This window comes from Salvia hispanica, chromosome 3 (genome assembly GCF_023119035.1).
Source record: "Salvia hispanica cultivar TCC Black 2014 chromosome 3, UniMelb_Shisp_WGS_1.0, whole genome shotgun sequence".
In the NCBI taxonomy this organism is placed as follows: domain Eukaryota; kingdom Viridiplantae; phylum Streptophyta; class Magnoliopsida; order Lamiales; family Lamiaceae; genus Salvia; species Salvia hispanica.
This window is the reverse complement of record NC_062967.1, coordinates 9,514,940-9,531,868: the sequence shown is the minus strand read 5'-3', so window position 1 is coordinate 9,531,868 and position 16,929 is coordinate 9,514,940. Positions and strand designations below refer to the sequence as shown.

General features: G+C 36.7%; 3 protein-coding genes across 4 annotated transcripts; 1 reads left to right on the top strand and 2 right to left on the bottom strand.

Annotated features, from left to right (window-relative positions):
* The first annotated feature begins 328 nt into the window (after nt 1-328).
* LOC125212366 (LOB domain-containing protein 38-like) lies at nt 329-1,131 on the top strand. Its single transcript, XM_048112512.1, has 2 exons — nt 329-566; nt 657-1,131. Exons 1-2 carry the CDS (start codon nt 380-382, stop codon nt 1,037-1,039), a joined length of 570 nt encoding a protein of 189 aa, XP_047968469.1. The 5' UTR covers nt 329-379; the 3' UTR covers nt 1,040-1,131.
* A 2,697-nt stretch (nt 1,132-3,828) lies between these two features.
* LOC125211028 (QWRF motif-containing protein 2-like) lies at nt 3,829-7,930 on the bottom strand. 2 transcript variants are annotated; one of them, XM_048110702.1, is made up of 7 exons: nt 6,625-7,930; nt 6,375-6,525; nt 5,173-5,292; nt 4,683-4,799; nt 4,509-4,598; nt 4,240-4,347; nt 3,829-4,160 (listed from the first exon to the last, which is right to left on the bottom strand). In XM_048110702.1, exons 1-7 carry the CDS (start codon nt 7,785-7,787, stop codon nt 4,101-4,103), a joined length of 1,809 nt encoding a protein of 602 aa, XP_047966659.1. In that variant the 5' UTR covers nt 7,788-7,930; the 3' UTR covers nt 3,829-4,100. The 2 variants fall into 2 exon arrangements, with proteins under 2 accessions (XP_047966659.1, XP_047966658.1); XM_048110701.1 differs by having other exon boundaries at nt 6,375-7,930.
* A 921-nt stretch (nt 7,931-8,851) lies between these two features.
* Nucleotides 8,852-13,971, bottom strand: LOC125211258 (QWRF motif-containing protein 2-like). Its single transcript, XM_048110987.1, has 6 exons — nt 12,287-13,971; nt 10,583-10,702; nt 9,782-9,898; nt 9,612-9,701; nt 9,388-9,495; nt 8,852-9,292 (listed from the first exon to the last, which is right to left on the bottom strand). The coding sequence occupies exons 1-6, from the start codon at nt 13,667-13,669 to the stop codon at nt 9,233-9,235; spliced, it is 1,878 nt and encodes a 625-aa protein (XP_047966944.1). The 5' UTR covers nt 13,670-13,971; the 3' UTR covers nt 8,852-9,232.
* Nucleotides 13,972-16,929: the final 2,958 nt, after the last annotated feature.

Here is a 16,929-nt window from a genome sequence, read left to right as displayed (position 1 = left end):
GGTATTTTCAGTGACCAATAGAACATGGTCCTCATTCTCAATTAGTAGTACATCACTAAGGTAAAAATACAATATCGAGTTTCAATAGTCAATACTATGCATCGATTCTTGACTTTTGATTAAGTAATTAGTTTAAGTACCTAGGCTTGCTAAAACGAATATAGTAGTTTATTTTATATACCTAGAATTTATGAAACATTTGAATGGATATTGGTTGTTATAAAATATTGTAGATTGATAGCCCTAGGTAAATTTCTCATTTTCTCCACATCACATTCTTGAAACTTTCCAACCTTGTCTCCCCCATATATATCCCCTCACCTCTCCCTTATTATTCCTACCCTAAATCTCTCCATCTCTCTCTTAAAAATCATCATACATGATGAGTTGCAACGGATGTAGAATACTTCGAAAAGGATGCAATGAAAAGTGCATATTGAGAGAAAGCATACAATGCATGGAGAGCCCCCAATCTCAAGCCAACGCCACCCTCTTCGTCGCCAAATTCTTCGGCCGCGCCGGCCTCATCTCCTTCCTCTCCTCCGTCCCCCACTCCCAACGACCCGGTTCGCTTCCTCTCCTCTCAACAACTTTTTTTAAATCTTTAATTTCTTTTTGTTTTTCACTAACAAATATTTATGGATTTAATTTGGCAGCTCTTTTCCAATCTCTCCTCTTTGAAGCGTGCGGGAGGACGGTCAACCCGGTCAACGGAGCGGTGGGCTTGCTCTGGACGGGCAATTGGCACGTGTGCCAGTCCGCGGTGGAGACGGTCCTCCGCGGCGGAGTCATCCGCCCCTTGCCGGAGTTCGAGGAGGGATCGTCGCCGGAGACTAACGAGAATAATTCTCTCTACGCATCGCGAGATTTGAACAAGAGGCTCAAAGCATCGGAAGGTGAAGCGAGAAGCAGGGGGAGGAAGAGACCGGCTACGCCTTCGGATGAGTCCGAAACGACGACGTTGGAGAGCGGCTATGATTTGCAGCTGAATCGCCATGAACAACGTGATGAAGCCAAGCTTCTAAGGCTCTTTTCTTAGTTGTTTTTTTTTTAATTAACATTCGGTTTTTTAACGAAATCTTGAGTTGGAGTATCTTTTCTTCTTTTTATTTAGTTTAATAATTTGTGATATTCCATATATTACATAATTGTAATTAATTACTCCACTTGTTAATTAACTATTTATATGGCATTTGGTGTCAATATTATTAGAACAATAATATTGACATTGCTTCTAGAAGATAATCATGCTTTATTATAAGGGTCATTATTTAGTGTGTGGTGCTTTCTATTTTGATTATGTAACCTTGAAAGTCATGATATTAATTTGGCCTCAATTAACTATTTCATGCTAATAAATTGCACGAATTGTCAAAAAACAATTATGCTAAATTGCATCAAATTAAGCTCGTATAATTATTGCAATAAGGCTAGATAGCAGTATGAATTACATATTTGATATTCATGTATACTAGCTGATTAGCTAGATGCCTAGATCTTATCTTATTGCAATATATATTGTAAATTGAGGGAGAGATACTTGATAGCTCTTATCTTTTTGTTCATTCCAATTATAATCCCTTTCACTTTCTCATTGAAATGAAATAATTGAATCTTCCTAGCTACATGCTACCAATAGTTATTGATAGTACAATTATTGATATATTACTTGAAAATGGTTGGCAATTATTTGGCACATGCAATGCCACTTTGAAATTAACCTGTTTCATGTGCAACATTTTTGTATAGTAGTTGTAGCTATCTTTTCCTCTACACCTCTACTTTCGTGATCAACCTCCGTCACCAACCACTACAACTTCAAACTAAAAACGAATCTTCACTCCAACTAGATAATGTTGTTTGTTCGTTTGTGTGTGTGTGTGTGAGAGAGAGAGGGTATAGTTATAATATAAGTAGGATGAGTTGCTGCAAAATATAGTTATAACTAGAGACTCTTATCTCTTGTGTTCCAAAAATTATTAATATAATTGCCAAACATCTTTTTTAGAGAATATGTAATTTGCATAATATGTATAATGGACCAAAATATTATGTTATAGTACATTGTATATGTAAGCATCATTCTCATTCAATTCACATTAGTATTATTTAACAATTACTTTAATTTATTCTAATATCTTAAAATTTGTAATTGACATCATTAATTTATGAATTACATACAAAACAAACACTTAGCCCCCTTTAATCGACAGAAAAAATATGGGAATAACCTCCATTGTTGTGACATTCAATAGTGGAATCAAAGCCTTAAAAGTAATCTTTTTCGACTTCTTCCACTAACTATAAAACTCAATATTAACTAATTAAAAAATATTCAAATTACCTAGGTCTTCTTTAACTTTCGTCTTTTTACTATATGATTCATTTATACATAGATGCTTCATATTCATATTCCAGTCAAATATATGAATATATTGAGTGTCCCACAAAATAATAGTATTGCATATATGTCAGTTGGACTTGGAGTTGTTTATTGAGAAGCACTAAATTAAGTGTGGCCCTTGAACAGAGGAAGCCAATAGACAAAATTCCCTAGGGTTAGGGTTTTTACTTGACTTCTCAATTGTCAAAGAGCCAACTATCTGGGAAGTCACTACTTGCATTTATTTTTTTTCCCTTTAATAATCACAATCTGTTCCAATTTTCATAATATAACACCAAATAATTGCCGTAACATAATCCAATGTATATTAGCTAGATTAATTTCAGCATGATATGTACGGTACGAATCCGAATGAATATAACACCAAATAAATGCAGTAATTCAATGTATTTTCCCTTTGATGATCACAATCTGTTACAATGATCACTATGTTCTAACTTTTTAGCTTTACACATGAGAACAGAAGGAATATGTATATATTAATAAATTAATTGTTGTACTAGTAGTACTATATAATAGAAATAGAAGTTGTTTGCCATTGAATTCGGTGGCAAATGACGTCGTTTTGGTGAGCAAAAGTTGAGGCAGTGGGTGGCCCTCCACTGTGATGAAAATCAACTGCTTTCGGTCGCTGCATATATTAATAATTTAATATGGGCTTGATTAATCCAATTTCTTTTCAAACTTTGATCCATAAATTTACATAATCACAAAATTCAGTAAGAATAATGATTAAATTCTAGAACCAATATTGCATATATATATCTTCATCAATCATCAGTCACATTATGCGTCATCTTCTACTCCAAAAAGAAAACTAAAGTAGCATCACTACTAGAACGTGGATAATAGAGCAAGTGAAATTAATTAATAAAAAATGGTGATCCAAAATAAAGTACTCCTAATAAGTTACTGTGGAATTTTCTGTGCCAAAGAAAGTGGTGCAAAAATAATCAATGAAGTGGTTGTCAACTAGTGAAATCCATTCAGGCTTTACAAAAACAAACAAAAGTTAACACTGCAAATCCTCCATTTCTCAAATCTTTATCTCTAATTCTTTTCTATTTTATTTTAAAAATTCATTTCTATTTTATTTCATTTTTAGTGGAAAAAATATGCATGAAGATTCTTTCTTTTTCTATACATTTTTTTCTGCAGCAGGGGCCCGGCCCAATATTAGTGGATTGACTGAAACAGTAGACCTCACACAAACATTTATGTAGCGCATTAAAGTGTTCATTTATTTTTCATTTCTTTCTTGTGGTGTCATTTAATTTTTAAAAGAGCAATATAATGAATTATAAAGGTTCACCCCTTTTACACAATTTTCCCATATATAACACGAAAATCACTAAGACAGCCATAAACTTGAACAACAAGCTCCTAGGTTCAGATTCTGCAATGCCCTTCGTGTAAAATAGCACTCAGACAAAATCTAAGATTAACAAAAAACAGTAAGAATATTACATATATACATAGTTTCCTCTAGAGAATAAAGTACGTAAATGAAAACTAAAAAGATAGGCTAATTAGAGGATAAAAGACCCCGTTTCCTGTAATATCGGAAACCTGGAGGGGAATTTTCTCCGTTTCTTATCACATAATCACGGCTGCCTCCACGAGGTCTGAAGGTAGTGTATGGTGTTAGCATCTAGAGTTGAATATTGTCGAGTGCAATCAGTTCTACTTCTCTTTGTTAAGCTGATCGTACAAAGTTATGCTGTATTACATGTGTTCTCAAACTAGTGTCTCGTACCTGATTCATTCGTAGGAAGAGGAGTTGTTATAGTCGTTGACAAGAAATTATCGGGTAGGCAAGAGAGGAGGGGAACTACCTGCATGGCTGCTAACGAGGAAATCAGATCTGTGCATTGTTCGAGTAAAGCTTGCTCTTTGGCAGTCACTTGTGCAAGTTCTGTTACTAGAGTGTTTACTTCCTCAACCTGAAAACAATTAACAGCTAACTTTCAGCCATGAAACGTGTAATTATTCATCGAAATTCACATGGATTAGGCGACTCCTTCGTCTGCTTCTTGCTCATGAGCATAAAATTGAGCATTTTTAGTCAATGATGTGAAGAGGGAGAGAGCAGCAATGAGATTACCACTGTCAGAAGTAAACATATTGATGATGCCATTCCGTGCATAACATCAAAAGCCGAACCTATTGCATCCTTCAAGCCTAGAACATTGGCCTGTCATGATCGAAAACGTGGTTAACTTTATTCAAAATTATCGAAAGAATTGTTACTGAACTGAAAGCATTGCAAGATACATACAGTAGCTCCTCCAACGACTGGAAGACGAAGTGTGCTAGCCTTTAAGGATTCGATAGCTCCAAGCAGAGAATCTGAGTGGTCTCCTTCCATAGAAGCCCATTCCTCTAATAAGGTCATCTAAAAGAAAATACGTTCAGGAGACATTAGAGCCACCGAAACTAAGGCGTTTTACTTGCACAAGCAGGAGAATACATCATCCAAATGAGATTAAAAAATGATAAGCTAATCAAAGGTTACAAGTACTATACACTAAAAATTGCCTAGTTTCAAAGCCCAGCATTTACAACTAACTTCATCAACATTTGGAATTCAGAAGTTAGTTCAAAGTAAAACTTGGAATTGGTGACAGAATGATATCGAGGTCGAGATATATAATTGCAGAAGATATTTGTAGTCAGGCTACCAATGAACTTATTAATTGAGAAATTTATTTCTTAGTGATCTAGTCAGCTATTATCAATTGAGATACTATGATGAAATTAAAGCTTACTTGTCCTTTGAGAATAGAAGCTAATCTCAACTTTTGCCTCAGCAACTGAAGTTTATGACTTTTTATGGTGACAGTATCACGTAGGTCAGAGATTGCTATCCAGGCGTTCCACAAATTTTTCTGGTACAAATGAAGGAATAAAATCATGAAACTTTACGAGGCAAGATTATAAAGCAGTGTAACAGCCATGCCAAAAGTGTTCTGGATGTTAGTAGATTATCATACCATAAGAAGATAACAAAGGGTTGGGTAGCAACTCATGCATGAACATCAATACAAACTAAGGCTTAACAATTGGCAAAAAAAGCGAATTTCTTTTGCTAATGTAACAATGGAGGGTGTGAATATTAGGCAAGAACTAGGTTTAAAAAGAGAGAAGGGAGAGAACTCCTGAACTGTCTGCATCAAAGATGATAAGCATCTTCATATCTATACACAAATCTGTTGAAGCCATTGCTTGAAGGTAAAAGTATACAAAGGATATGATAAAAGAGAAAAAACGATGATCTAGCAAGTACAACATCTGACTGAAATAAATACTAGGAGTACTATATAGATCAACCAATATTCTGAAACAAGGATTCTCATTCCATATAAGGCCTCCCCAAAATGTACAGTGAATTATCATCTACCCATTTTCGCAAAACTCAATATGGATAATTGGAATAACTGAATGAATCGAAGTGTCGATAAATTCTATCTGAGTCTCTGACCATACTAAGATACATAAAATTATGCCATATATGCTGTACATCTAAACTAGCATTGCAATGCCATATTTGGTAAAAGGCATCAACAGAGATGGATAGTAATTGGTTTGTTATTTATGACCATGATACCCAAGCTTGTAGCATCTTACACTTGTACACTACACCTTCATCAGAAGAAAATATGCTAAATCCAAGATGACGACATGGCCATATTAACGGAAAACATGCTCTAGTTTCGACACAACTAACATGCATGTCAGCTTGACAAATCGCAAAATAGTCATGTACTTATACTCATCAACAGATCTGTGTTCATTTCTTAATAGTCAATTTCTCAAGGTACACTATAAACATGAAATAAATCAAAATGAAATACGAATGAGGCGTAGCACCCATCACATATATCTTACAACAATTTCAAACATGATTCAAGGCAACAACAAAAAACCATATTTGTATGCTCAAACATTAAGTAACACCAAAAATCCTCACCTCTGCACTGTGTTTCTGCGCCGACATAACCGCCTCAGTTGTTGCATTTACAAAGCGCCACTGCAGGTTCCGGTTGTACAAGAGTCTCAACAAGTGTGCATCAAAAATCCGATTTTCCCCAACTTTGCCCCTCCGGACATCTACAGCAAAACTAAGGACTGAAGGTGACTCAGTGAAATTGTTATTAATGGTGCTAACAGCATTTTTTATCCGAGACGGACTGTGGCCCCGAGATGGAGATGGAGATGACCTAACAGGCGTCATGAGCTTGCTCGGAGAGGCAGGTCTTATACCACCGCGAGCAGGGGACGCGCCACGAGCAGGGGATGACATCGAAAGACCATGACCATCACTAGAACTCCTCAAATTTGGTGGCACCATCAGTTTAGAGGTAGGACTCATTGACAGAGGTGAACCTGGATCCTGCAGCCTCCTCAACCGGCTATTCGTTTCCTGCCAAAACCTAGCCGAACGTGCTATCCCGCGCGGCCCATTCCGACCATTGACACCCCCACCGAATTCTTGAACTCCTGAAGTACTGTCTGAGGAAACACTATCTGAATCCGATGCAGTGAGATCACAAGGCAATGAGACTCCATTACTAACTGAATTCCCATCAGGAGCTGCCTTTATTAGGTCAGAATTCCCCAAATCAAGACTCAACCTTCTATCAAGAGAAGCCCTCGTCCCATCATTAATCAATTGCTGCAGAGTTCGAATTCCATTCACAGATCCCACCACCTTACTCCGATCACCACCGCCACGGCAATCCAAACTCTGTGACAACAGATTACCTCCCCGATTCCTGGCAGGCCAACGATTGTGATCAGAAAGCTTAGAATTCTCCACCTGATCTCCTCCCCCTCTCAACGGAGTGCCACCCCTTCTCCTCTCCGGCGTCACTTTCCTCACATTAGGCGACGGCGGCGCCGCCTTAGTTTTACTAATGGGAAGCGAAAAGGCCTCTCCTTGAAACGATACCGACAAACTCCGGGTAGAAGTCAGGCGAGCAGCTGACAATTCAGCAGCATTTCCACTCCTTGAATCGAGATCGGACATTAGGGGTCTGGCCGCTGCCGACCTCCGCCGGTCGACGGAAACGGACCTCTTGGGGGCATTCGGCGCCGGCGTCGAGCTTCGTGAAATTAAAGGGGAAGGGTACCTTCTCGCATTGGAAGAAGAAGAAGAAGAAGAGGATGAATTTGATGCGGAAGTGGAAGTCGAAGGTGAAGGGGACATGTATCTAGATGAAACGACTCTTGATTTTGGTTTCCTTTGATTAATTGCAACTCCATTGGCGTAACCTTTCTCCGGCTCCACCAATGGCGGTCTTCTAGAATGTTCTTGCTGTGTTTTGGGGGTTTGCGGTTTGGCTGTTGAAACTGGTTCGAGAACAGCGGCCACCATCATCATAATCGAGACTGCATTAACGAGTGGATTCCCCTATCACATTGTGAATTGAAAAATCGAATTTTGCAGAACCATTTCTCCCCACCGTAGCTCAGCAGAACATAATGTAGAAACGACAATGGGAAGAGAGAGAGAGATTGAGAAGGGTCCTTTAGTTTTTAATAAGAGAATTAAATGGAGAAGAAAATAAATTCAAGACTTATATAAAGATTTAATTTTTTTTTGGAGCATAATCAAAATTAAACTGAAACATCCTTTGATATTTATGATATGAATATAGCTTTCCAATATTTGGCTGCATATTCATATGTTCAATAGCAGTTTATTTCATTGGACAAGATGATTATCTATGGAACTGCAAGAAATTAAATTTTCAATTTCTTTTTACGTCTATGTTTACAACCATCACTTTTATTTGATTAGATCATACATATGGAATTTCATTATTACAATTTATTTGATATGACGTCTGCTTTTCACATTAATTTGGAGGTTTGATATCGTGGGAGGCCAATCGATCACAATTTCAATTGACATTACATTTCATTTTAATGCATACAAGTCTCATCAATTTTCTTTACTTAATTAAAAATCAAAATCTGATAATAGTTTGTGCATTTATAGAAAATTACCTTCTTGTGAAATGTATAGTAGTACATATTTTAAAACAACTTCCATACTTTTGAATACTTATGTTTTAGATTTGTCAAGTTGAAAATTTGCGATTTCTGAAATTTTAAAGATCGCATATTTTTACGAAAAGGTGTTGTAATAGCAAAAAAATTAGAAAAATGTGTTAGAATCGAGAGATTTCAGAATTTTGGGAGTAAATTGGACTGACTTTTCATTTTTTGGATTAAATTCGCACCTCTTTCAAAATATAAGATCGGAGCACGCGAATTTTTCATTTGGAGGATTTTTGCTTTTTTTCTCCTATATATATTTTTTTCCCTCACAAAACACATGGATTGACGAAACTACGTAACCAGATGTCCAAGATTCTCATTTCCTAGTTTTCCTCAAAGATATGAGAATCTGGAATCCAATTCCAAGCAACTGAAGTTTAATAATGCTCAACAAACAGCTCATAGATTCAGATGCTGCAATTCCCTTCATGTATAATACCACATTCAGATAGATCTAAGATTAACAATAAACAGAGCAAGAATATTACATATGTACATACTTTCCTTCCCGAAAATGTGGTAGAGCGTCGAGACCAGAAAAAAATAACCGGGAATGAAAGGCATGTGTACGGCAAATTAGAGGGTAAAAGACCCTTTCCTATAAAATTGGATACCTGGAGGTCAGGATGCACTGAAAAAAAAAATGGCTGAGATTCGCTGCGTTTCTTATCACATAATCGCTGCCGCCTCCACGAGGTCTGAAGGTTCAGTATGGGTGTTAGCATATATTGTCGAGTGGCTGCAATCAGTCCTACTCTCTTGTTAAGCTGATCGTACACAGTTATGTTGTATTACATGCGTTCTCAAACTAGTGGCTCGATCCTGTCAGATTCATAGGAGTGGTCGTTCATTGTAGACAATTGTAGAAGATAAATTTTAGGGTAGGTAAGGAGGGATTGGGAAGCAGTAGAAAGTACCTGCATGGCTGCTAACAAGGAAATGAAATCGGTGCATTGTTCGAGTAGAGCTCGCTCTTTGGCACTCACTTGTGCCAGTTCGGTCACTAAAAGGTTCACTTCTTCCACCTGAAAACCAATCAACTATTTCAGCCATGGATGCTTTACTCTTTTTCTCTGTTTCTTGCTTATGAACAGCTAAATCGAGTCAATGGTGTAAAGAGGGAAAGGGCAGCTGAGATTACCACTGGCAGAAGCGAACATATTGATGATGCCATTCCGTGCATAACATCAACAGCCGAGCCTATAGCATCCTTCAAGCCTAGAACGTTAGCCTGCCACAGATGAAGACATGGTTAACTTTTTTTCAACTATGGAAAGAAATTGTTTCTGAATTGAAAATAGAGGCACGTACAGTAGCTCCTCCAACGACTGGAAGACGGAGAGTGCTAGCCTTTAAGGCTTCAATAGCTCCAAGCAGAGAAACTGAGTGGTCATTTTCCAATGAAGCCCAATTTTCTAACAAGGTCATCTACAATGATAAGATATCAATGGACATTAGAGACACCGAAACTAGGATGTTTGCCTTGCACATATGTTCGTGCAAAAACAGAGTAATACTACTATCTAATTACACATTTATAATTAGCCAACTTATACAACTAAGAATTATGATAAACCAAAAAAAATTGGTGTGGCTTTTTCTCAAAAGCAAATAGAAGAAATTATTGCCTAGATTCAATCCCAATTTTACAAACTAACTTCATCACTATTGGGAATTCCAAAGTAATTCCAAAGCAAACTTCAGCATTGGTAACAGAATGATATTGAGGTGGATTCATGCAAATACAGATGAGATTCTAACGCACAGGAGCCACATAAAATGGAATTTCAGGTAAATATCGTATCAAGCAGAGGGAGACGAAGAAAATTGTTGCATGGCATATTCATGACAGATAGGTAGGTGTAAAGTTTAGACAAAGTTCGTAGACTTCTTGCTGTAAAATAGTTCAGCTTCACCAGTGTTATGCCTCATCTCTAAGAGTCCCAAACAGATACCGTTTCTAGGATTTGTGTGAAACCATATGATAAATGCTATAGCTTGTTCCAACAATTTCAGGCTTAAAGATAGAAATTAAATAAATAAGCCAATACGAAAATTAGCACTAATGTCTGCTATTATCAATTAAGAAATGAGAGGGGAAAAAAAGCTTACTTGTCCTTTAAGAATAGAAGCTAGTCTCAACTTTTGCCTCAGCAACTGCAATCTATGGCTTTTTTTGGTGACAGTATCACGCAGATCGGAGATTGCTATCCAGGCATTCCACAGATTTTTCTGGTACAAAATACAAATAGAGGAATAAGATCGCAAAATTTCACAAGACAAGATTTTATAGTGATCTTACTGGTACGCCCATAAGATTCAGGATGGTACGGGAATAGATACCATAAGAAGATAGCAACGCATTGGGCTAGGCGCACACAGACAAATAATGCATGAAGATAAATAGAAACCAAGGCCTTACATTAGGCCAAAAAAAAGCAAGCTGTTTCCATACAAATAACTATGGAGGACCAGATTGAGACGCGGAAGAACACAACTGAAAATAAATGGACTGATCATCCATGTTTGCATCAGAAAATTCTATGAAAGGAAGAAGACCAAGACACTGATAAGTTAAGATGTTTTTTCTTGGATAAACTCAAATTTGGATTCATGTAGTGGAGGAAGGCTTCCCGTTACCTAACTGGAAAGATACACAGCTACGAAAGAGGGATGGAGTGGAGCAGAATTGACTGGATGATAGTGTGGCAAAAAAGCTTGTTTTTTTATACTTTAGAAGTTGGCTTCTGAGAACAATATGTTACTTCACTTAATAGCAAAAGAACTGAAACCTTCGATCAAAACACTACAAATGTCTGAGATGAACAAGCAATACTTTTTAAAATAGCGGAAACTGCATCAATGATGATAACCGTCTTGGTGTGTAACACGCGAAATCTATGGCAGCATTGCTTAAAGGAAGAGGTATGTAAAAGTAAAGGTAGAAGTATATACGAAAGATATGAGGAAAAGAGAAAACAATAGTCTAGCACATAGAACGTCTGAAGAAAGTAAATAACTAAAGCTACCATACAAGTAATGAATCATGATCAGACTCACAACAAGTGTATTTATGTCCCTTTGAATCTGATATCAAAATAAAGAAGATTACATAATTTTAAGAGAAATGGACAGAACTTGCCATGCTTAAGAGCAAATGAGCAATGATAACTAGAGATGTTCTTTTTAACTCAGCCTTATCAAGTCAGATGTAAGAAATTTCATAGATTCGACTCACAAGCACATTATATTTTGGGTGAATAATAGTTTGTTCCCCAGCTCAAAACCCCACCTTTGAAAAAGGTTTGATTCATATCCTGCATTACAGAATCCAGCAACAGAAGGATAAGATGGGGAACTCCACAAACTACGAATAACCCTTAATTTTTATATAAAAAATGAGTTGAAAATTTAAAGCAAAAGCATTAGATTTTGCATTAAATGCTAGTACATAAAAACCTGAAGAATTCCTTCCGACATTCCAAAACTATGACTCCCTTTCCATAAAGTTTCTCTTTTTTAGAAAGCATCCGAATAAGTATCAGAAAACCTAATCAGGACATTGTCTCGGGAAGATAGATGAGAAAACGTAAACCATGTCCTCTTGTTTCGACAAGTCAACCTAACATGTCAAATTGACATATTCCAATACTCATATCGTAGGGGGATTCATGTTCATTTTCTTGGTAATATTCTCAAGGTGAATATGAAATAAAACTCAGAATGAAACAGAAAAAAGGCTGGCATCCACCATAACACCGAGATATCAAATTTGTATACTCAAACAATAAGTAACAGCAAAACATGCTCACTCACCTCTGCACTCTGTTTCTGCACCAACATAACTGCCTCAGTTCTTGCATTCACAAAGCGCCACTGCAGGTTCCGGTTGTACAACAGTCTCACTAAGTGCGCATCAAAAATCCGGCTCTCCCCAACTTTAGCCCTCCGAACATCAACAGCAAAACTAAGGACTGAAGGTGTCTCGTTGAAATTGTTATTAATGGTGCTAACAGCATTTCTTATCCGAGATGGACTATGGCCCCGTGATGGAGATGATCCAAGAGGCGTCATAAGCTTGCTAGGTGAGGCAGGTCTAATACCACCACGAGCAGGGGGAGACATCAACAGACCATGACCATCACTCGAACTCCTTTTCAAATTTGGTGGCATCATCACTTTAGAGGTAGGACTCATTGATAGAGGTGAGCCTGGATCCTGAAGCCTTCTCAAGCGGCTATTCGTTTCTTGCCAAAATCTAGCCGAAACAGCAATCCCGCGAGGCCCATTTCGGCCATTCACAGCCCCACCAAATTCTTGAACTCCAGAAGTACTATCTGAAGACACACTGTCTGAATCAGATGCAGTGAGATCACAAGGAAATGAGAGTCCATTGTTAACTGAATTCCCATCAGGAGCTGCCTTAATTAGGTCAGAATCCCCCAAATCGAGACTCAACCTTCCATCAAGAGAAGGCCTCCTCTCATCATTCATCAACTGCTGCAGAGTACGGATTCCATTCGCAGATCCCACCACCTTACTCCGATCACCTCCGTTGCCACGACAATCCAAACTCCGGGACAACGGATTAACCACCCGATTCCTGGCAGGCCAACGGTTGTGATCAGAGGGCTTAGAATTCTCCACCTGATCTCCTCCCCCTTTCAACGGGGTTCCACCCCTTCTCCTCTCCGGCGTCCCTTTTCTCACATTAGGCGACGGCGGCGCCGCCTTAGTCTTACTAATAGGCAGAGAAAAGGCTTCTCCCTGAAACGAAACCGACAAACTCCGGGTAGAAGTCACGAGAAGCTTCGCGGTAGCTGACACCTGAGCAGCATTTCCATTCTTCGATTCGAGATCGGATACTACAGGTCTGGCCGCCGCCGGCCGTCGGCGGTCGACGGAAACAGACCTCTTAGGGCTCGCAGAAGGCCCGTTCGAAACCGGCGTCGAATTTCTCGAAATTAAAGGGGAAGGGCACCTCCTCGAAGAGGAAGAAGACGAGGACGAATTTGATGTAGAAGTCGAAGAAGAAGGGGACATGTACCTAGAAGAAACAATTCTCGATTTGGGCTTTCTCTGATTATTTGCAACTCCATTACTGTAATCTTTCTCCGACGGCAGCAATGGGGGCCTTCTAGAATGTTCCTCGTGTGTTTTGGGGCTTTGTCGGTCTCCGTGAACGGCGGCCACCATCATCACAATCAAGACCGCATGCACTCAATTCACCTATCACATTGTGAATTTCGCTGAAAAATCCAAGCTTTCATAAGCCATTTTTGATATCAAGCAAGATCACAAAGGCTGCCCAATGCAGCTCAAGAAAACATAATGAGATGCAAGATCACTATGTAGGAAGTTAAAATTGCTGAATTGAAACCAAATTGGGCTAGATATATAAATCTGAGAAACAAAAAGCTCTGATTCTCCGGCAAAAGGAAGTTAGAGAGAGAGAGAGAGAGTGTATGTGATTTTGGATTGGAGGTGAGAGAGTGAGTAAGTTGGTGTGGGAGGTGTGATTTGGGGCACAGAGTTTTTTTCGGTACATTCACGGGGGGGTGGGTGGGTTTGGGGTTTAGTGAAGCTTTGGAGAGACGTTACGCAACTAACCTTAATCAAGATTTAGTTATTTATTGCACAATGAGAGATATAATAATGATGTTTAGTAGATTTGTGTTTATGTGTTGATGAACAAGTTTTTTGCTTAATTGGGGAATTATGGTAGGAATTAAGTGATCGCACATATTGATGGAGCTTTCCTAACTCTCCCATAATAATTAATACACCGGCCCCATACCATATGGATTATGGACTTCTAACCCAATCAGATGAATATATATATATGGTGTTTATTTTATTATTTTTTTTGCAATATGTAGTCTCATTTTGATTTAAAGAAATTTTTATAATGAAAATGATTATTGTTAGTAATAATATAGTAGAATGAGACAATGAGTGGTTCATTTATTTAGAATAGAAAAATAAATAGGATTACGGATTTACGGGTTAATGAGCGAAGTAGCAAATGATTATATCACGGATTAATAAAATAGATTTTGGAGTTTATTCTAAAATGGCAATATATATAGCGGTACAATGGTATATATAGTGACAACTCACAAGATTCATATTTAATGTGGAGTGCATTTTACTGTATTGGAAGTCTTTGTCATCCCCTTTTTATACATTCCCTTTTCCACTTAACGCTATTATACTTAAAAGCATATAGTTTTGATTTGATTATTTGATTTATTAAAGCATTGTCTTTCTAGCGTATTACTACTATTTACTACCCTCTTCTCATACTCCACAAGATAGCAACATACTTAAATGATATGGAATTTAGGTAAAATTATTTAGTACTACTATATTAAAATGAACAAGCAAAATAATTGAATTTTTTTAATGGAGATAGATATGACCTCTTAGTTCATAGTTGTACTATATAGGTATTATTAGAGTTGGGTTATAGTACAAATAAGTTTTTCTAATTCTACAAATTAGTTTCGCACTTATTTATAAACTAATTGTATTAAATCCAGAATTAGATGATCATAATCTACCTATCGAAAATATTTTAACTGTGAAAGTGCCAAAAAGAGATCATCAAATATTATGCAAACAAAATAAACAATTACTACTACATGAAAACTTAGCATGTGGTAAAATAGTGTAAAAATATATTAGTACTGTAGTTTATATTTTTATAGCATAAGTATGTGTATTATTTTGTCGCAAAGGATGATATTGATAACACAAGATATTGTCTCTCTACTATGTGAGCAGAAACATACTGTTAGCAAACATGTTTCGCCAAATCGCTGCAGCCAAGAATGGCCATGCACGTGTGCTTGTAAACTTGCACCATTTTGTCTTAATTCAATTAATACATTTATTTTAATCTTATTAAAGAGAAAATATTATCCATGAGGATCAGTCATTTTAATTAGTTAGAGTTCATTCAGGCCGCAGTAAAAATGTTGACAAAAATATGGATATTAATTTGATTCTTTGTTTGCGATCAACAAAACTTAATTTTTTATTTTCATGCTAATTTTTTTTTGCATGTTTATAATTAATTATAGAAACAAAAGCACTCATTGATAACCTGATAAATTCTTTTTCCCATTTCATAAAAACTTTGCTACACTGGTTTTTTTTTTTTAATCTCAACGGTGGATAAAATAAATTTATACTAGAAGACGACCAGCTTTGGATACCCTGAGATTAAATCAAACAGATTAATTTACAAATATAATAGCATTAAAAAATAAATCAGTGTCTGCAACAAAACTGCCTATGTTTTGTGTGTAATTAAGGAGAGCTAGTGATTAGGTGGTCCATAAAATTTATAGTTTGTACACTTTGTACTAATTGTAGATTAATAATTTAATTACTCATACTAATTATGCTGCCAACAATTAACTTTCTCCTACATGCATGTGCTATTCCATAGGAGCACTAAATAAATTGGTCATTTTTTCATAACGTGTATCACCGCAGGCATCTTTTATGTAAATTCAAAAAAAAACACTAAACCACAACTAATTATTTAAAATTAGTTTTAAGCCAACTTATGTGGTGATTAATTACAATATCCTGTCACCTTTTCATTGAAAGCGGAATATATGTATATAAAAGTTAAGAGTGGAAGTTGTTAAAGGGAAAATAAAGAGGTAGGGCTTAGTTGGTTAGTAAGTAGTTTAGGAGTGATTAAGAAAATAATGGTGGTTGGAAAAAAGTTGAATATGCATCAAGCCATGTGACTTAAAGTACACTCTTTTTGAAGTGCAATTCAGATCTAAAGTAATACTACATCCATCATTTGGTCATGTTTGATATACAAGTAATTATTTAATTAGTTAGACAATATCTAAAGTCATCACTTACTAATAACTACAATTATTGTTGCTTCTTACCTTCATATCTAACATTTATATTTCCATCTTAAGAGTGACTCTCACTAATCTAAACTTGAAAGTCACGGCTATATATGATTAGTGCATTTGCAATGCATCAATATTTTGTGGTTCGACCGCATTGTTGATGTTTATGGTAAGATTTAAGATAGGTTCGAAACGGTGATATATTAGAGATTTGGCTGAAATTTTGTGATTGTGCAGTAACAAGCTAGTGAAATTTGTGTTGTTAACATATAGCAATCAAATTGTTCTATTTTATTATATGTAATAAAAAAAATAGTACTACTACTATATTTTAGTTGTCTATTATGTTCGTTGAGCAGAATTGACGCTATATTAGTAATATTACTATTTGATTCAAGTTGTGAATTGAAAGTTGTTAGGTTAAATGTCCTATTTCAGGTCTTGTCTCCTTTTTCTTAAGAAAAAAGAAAATCATATATATGGAAATGGAATTAATTAAAATTTGGACCAGTTCACGGGTAAAGTGCAGTTTGCCATCTCTCATGTGAATATTAATAGGAGTATTTTAGTAGT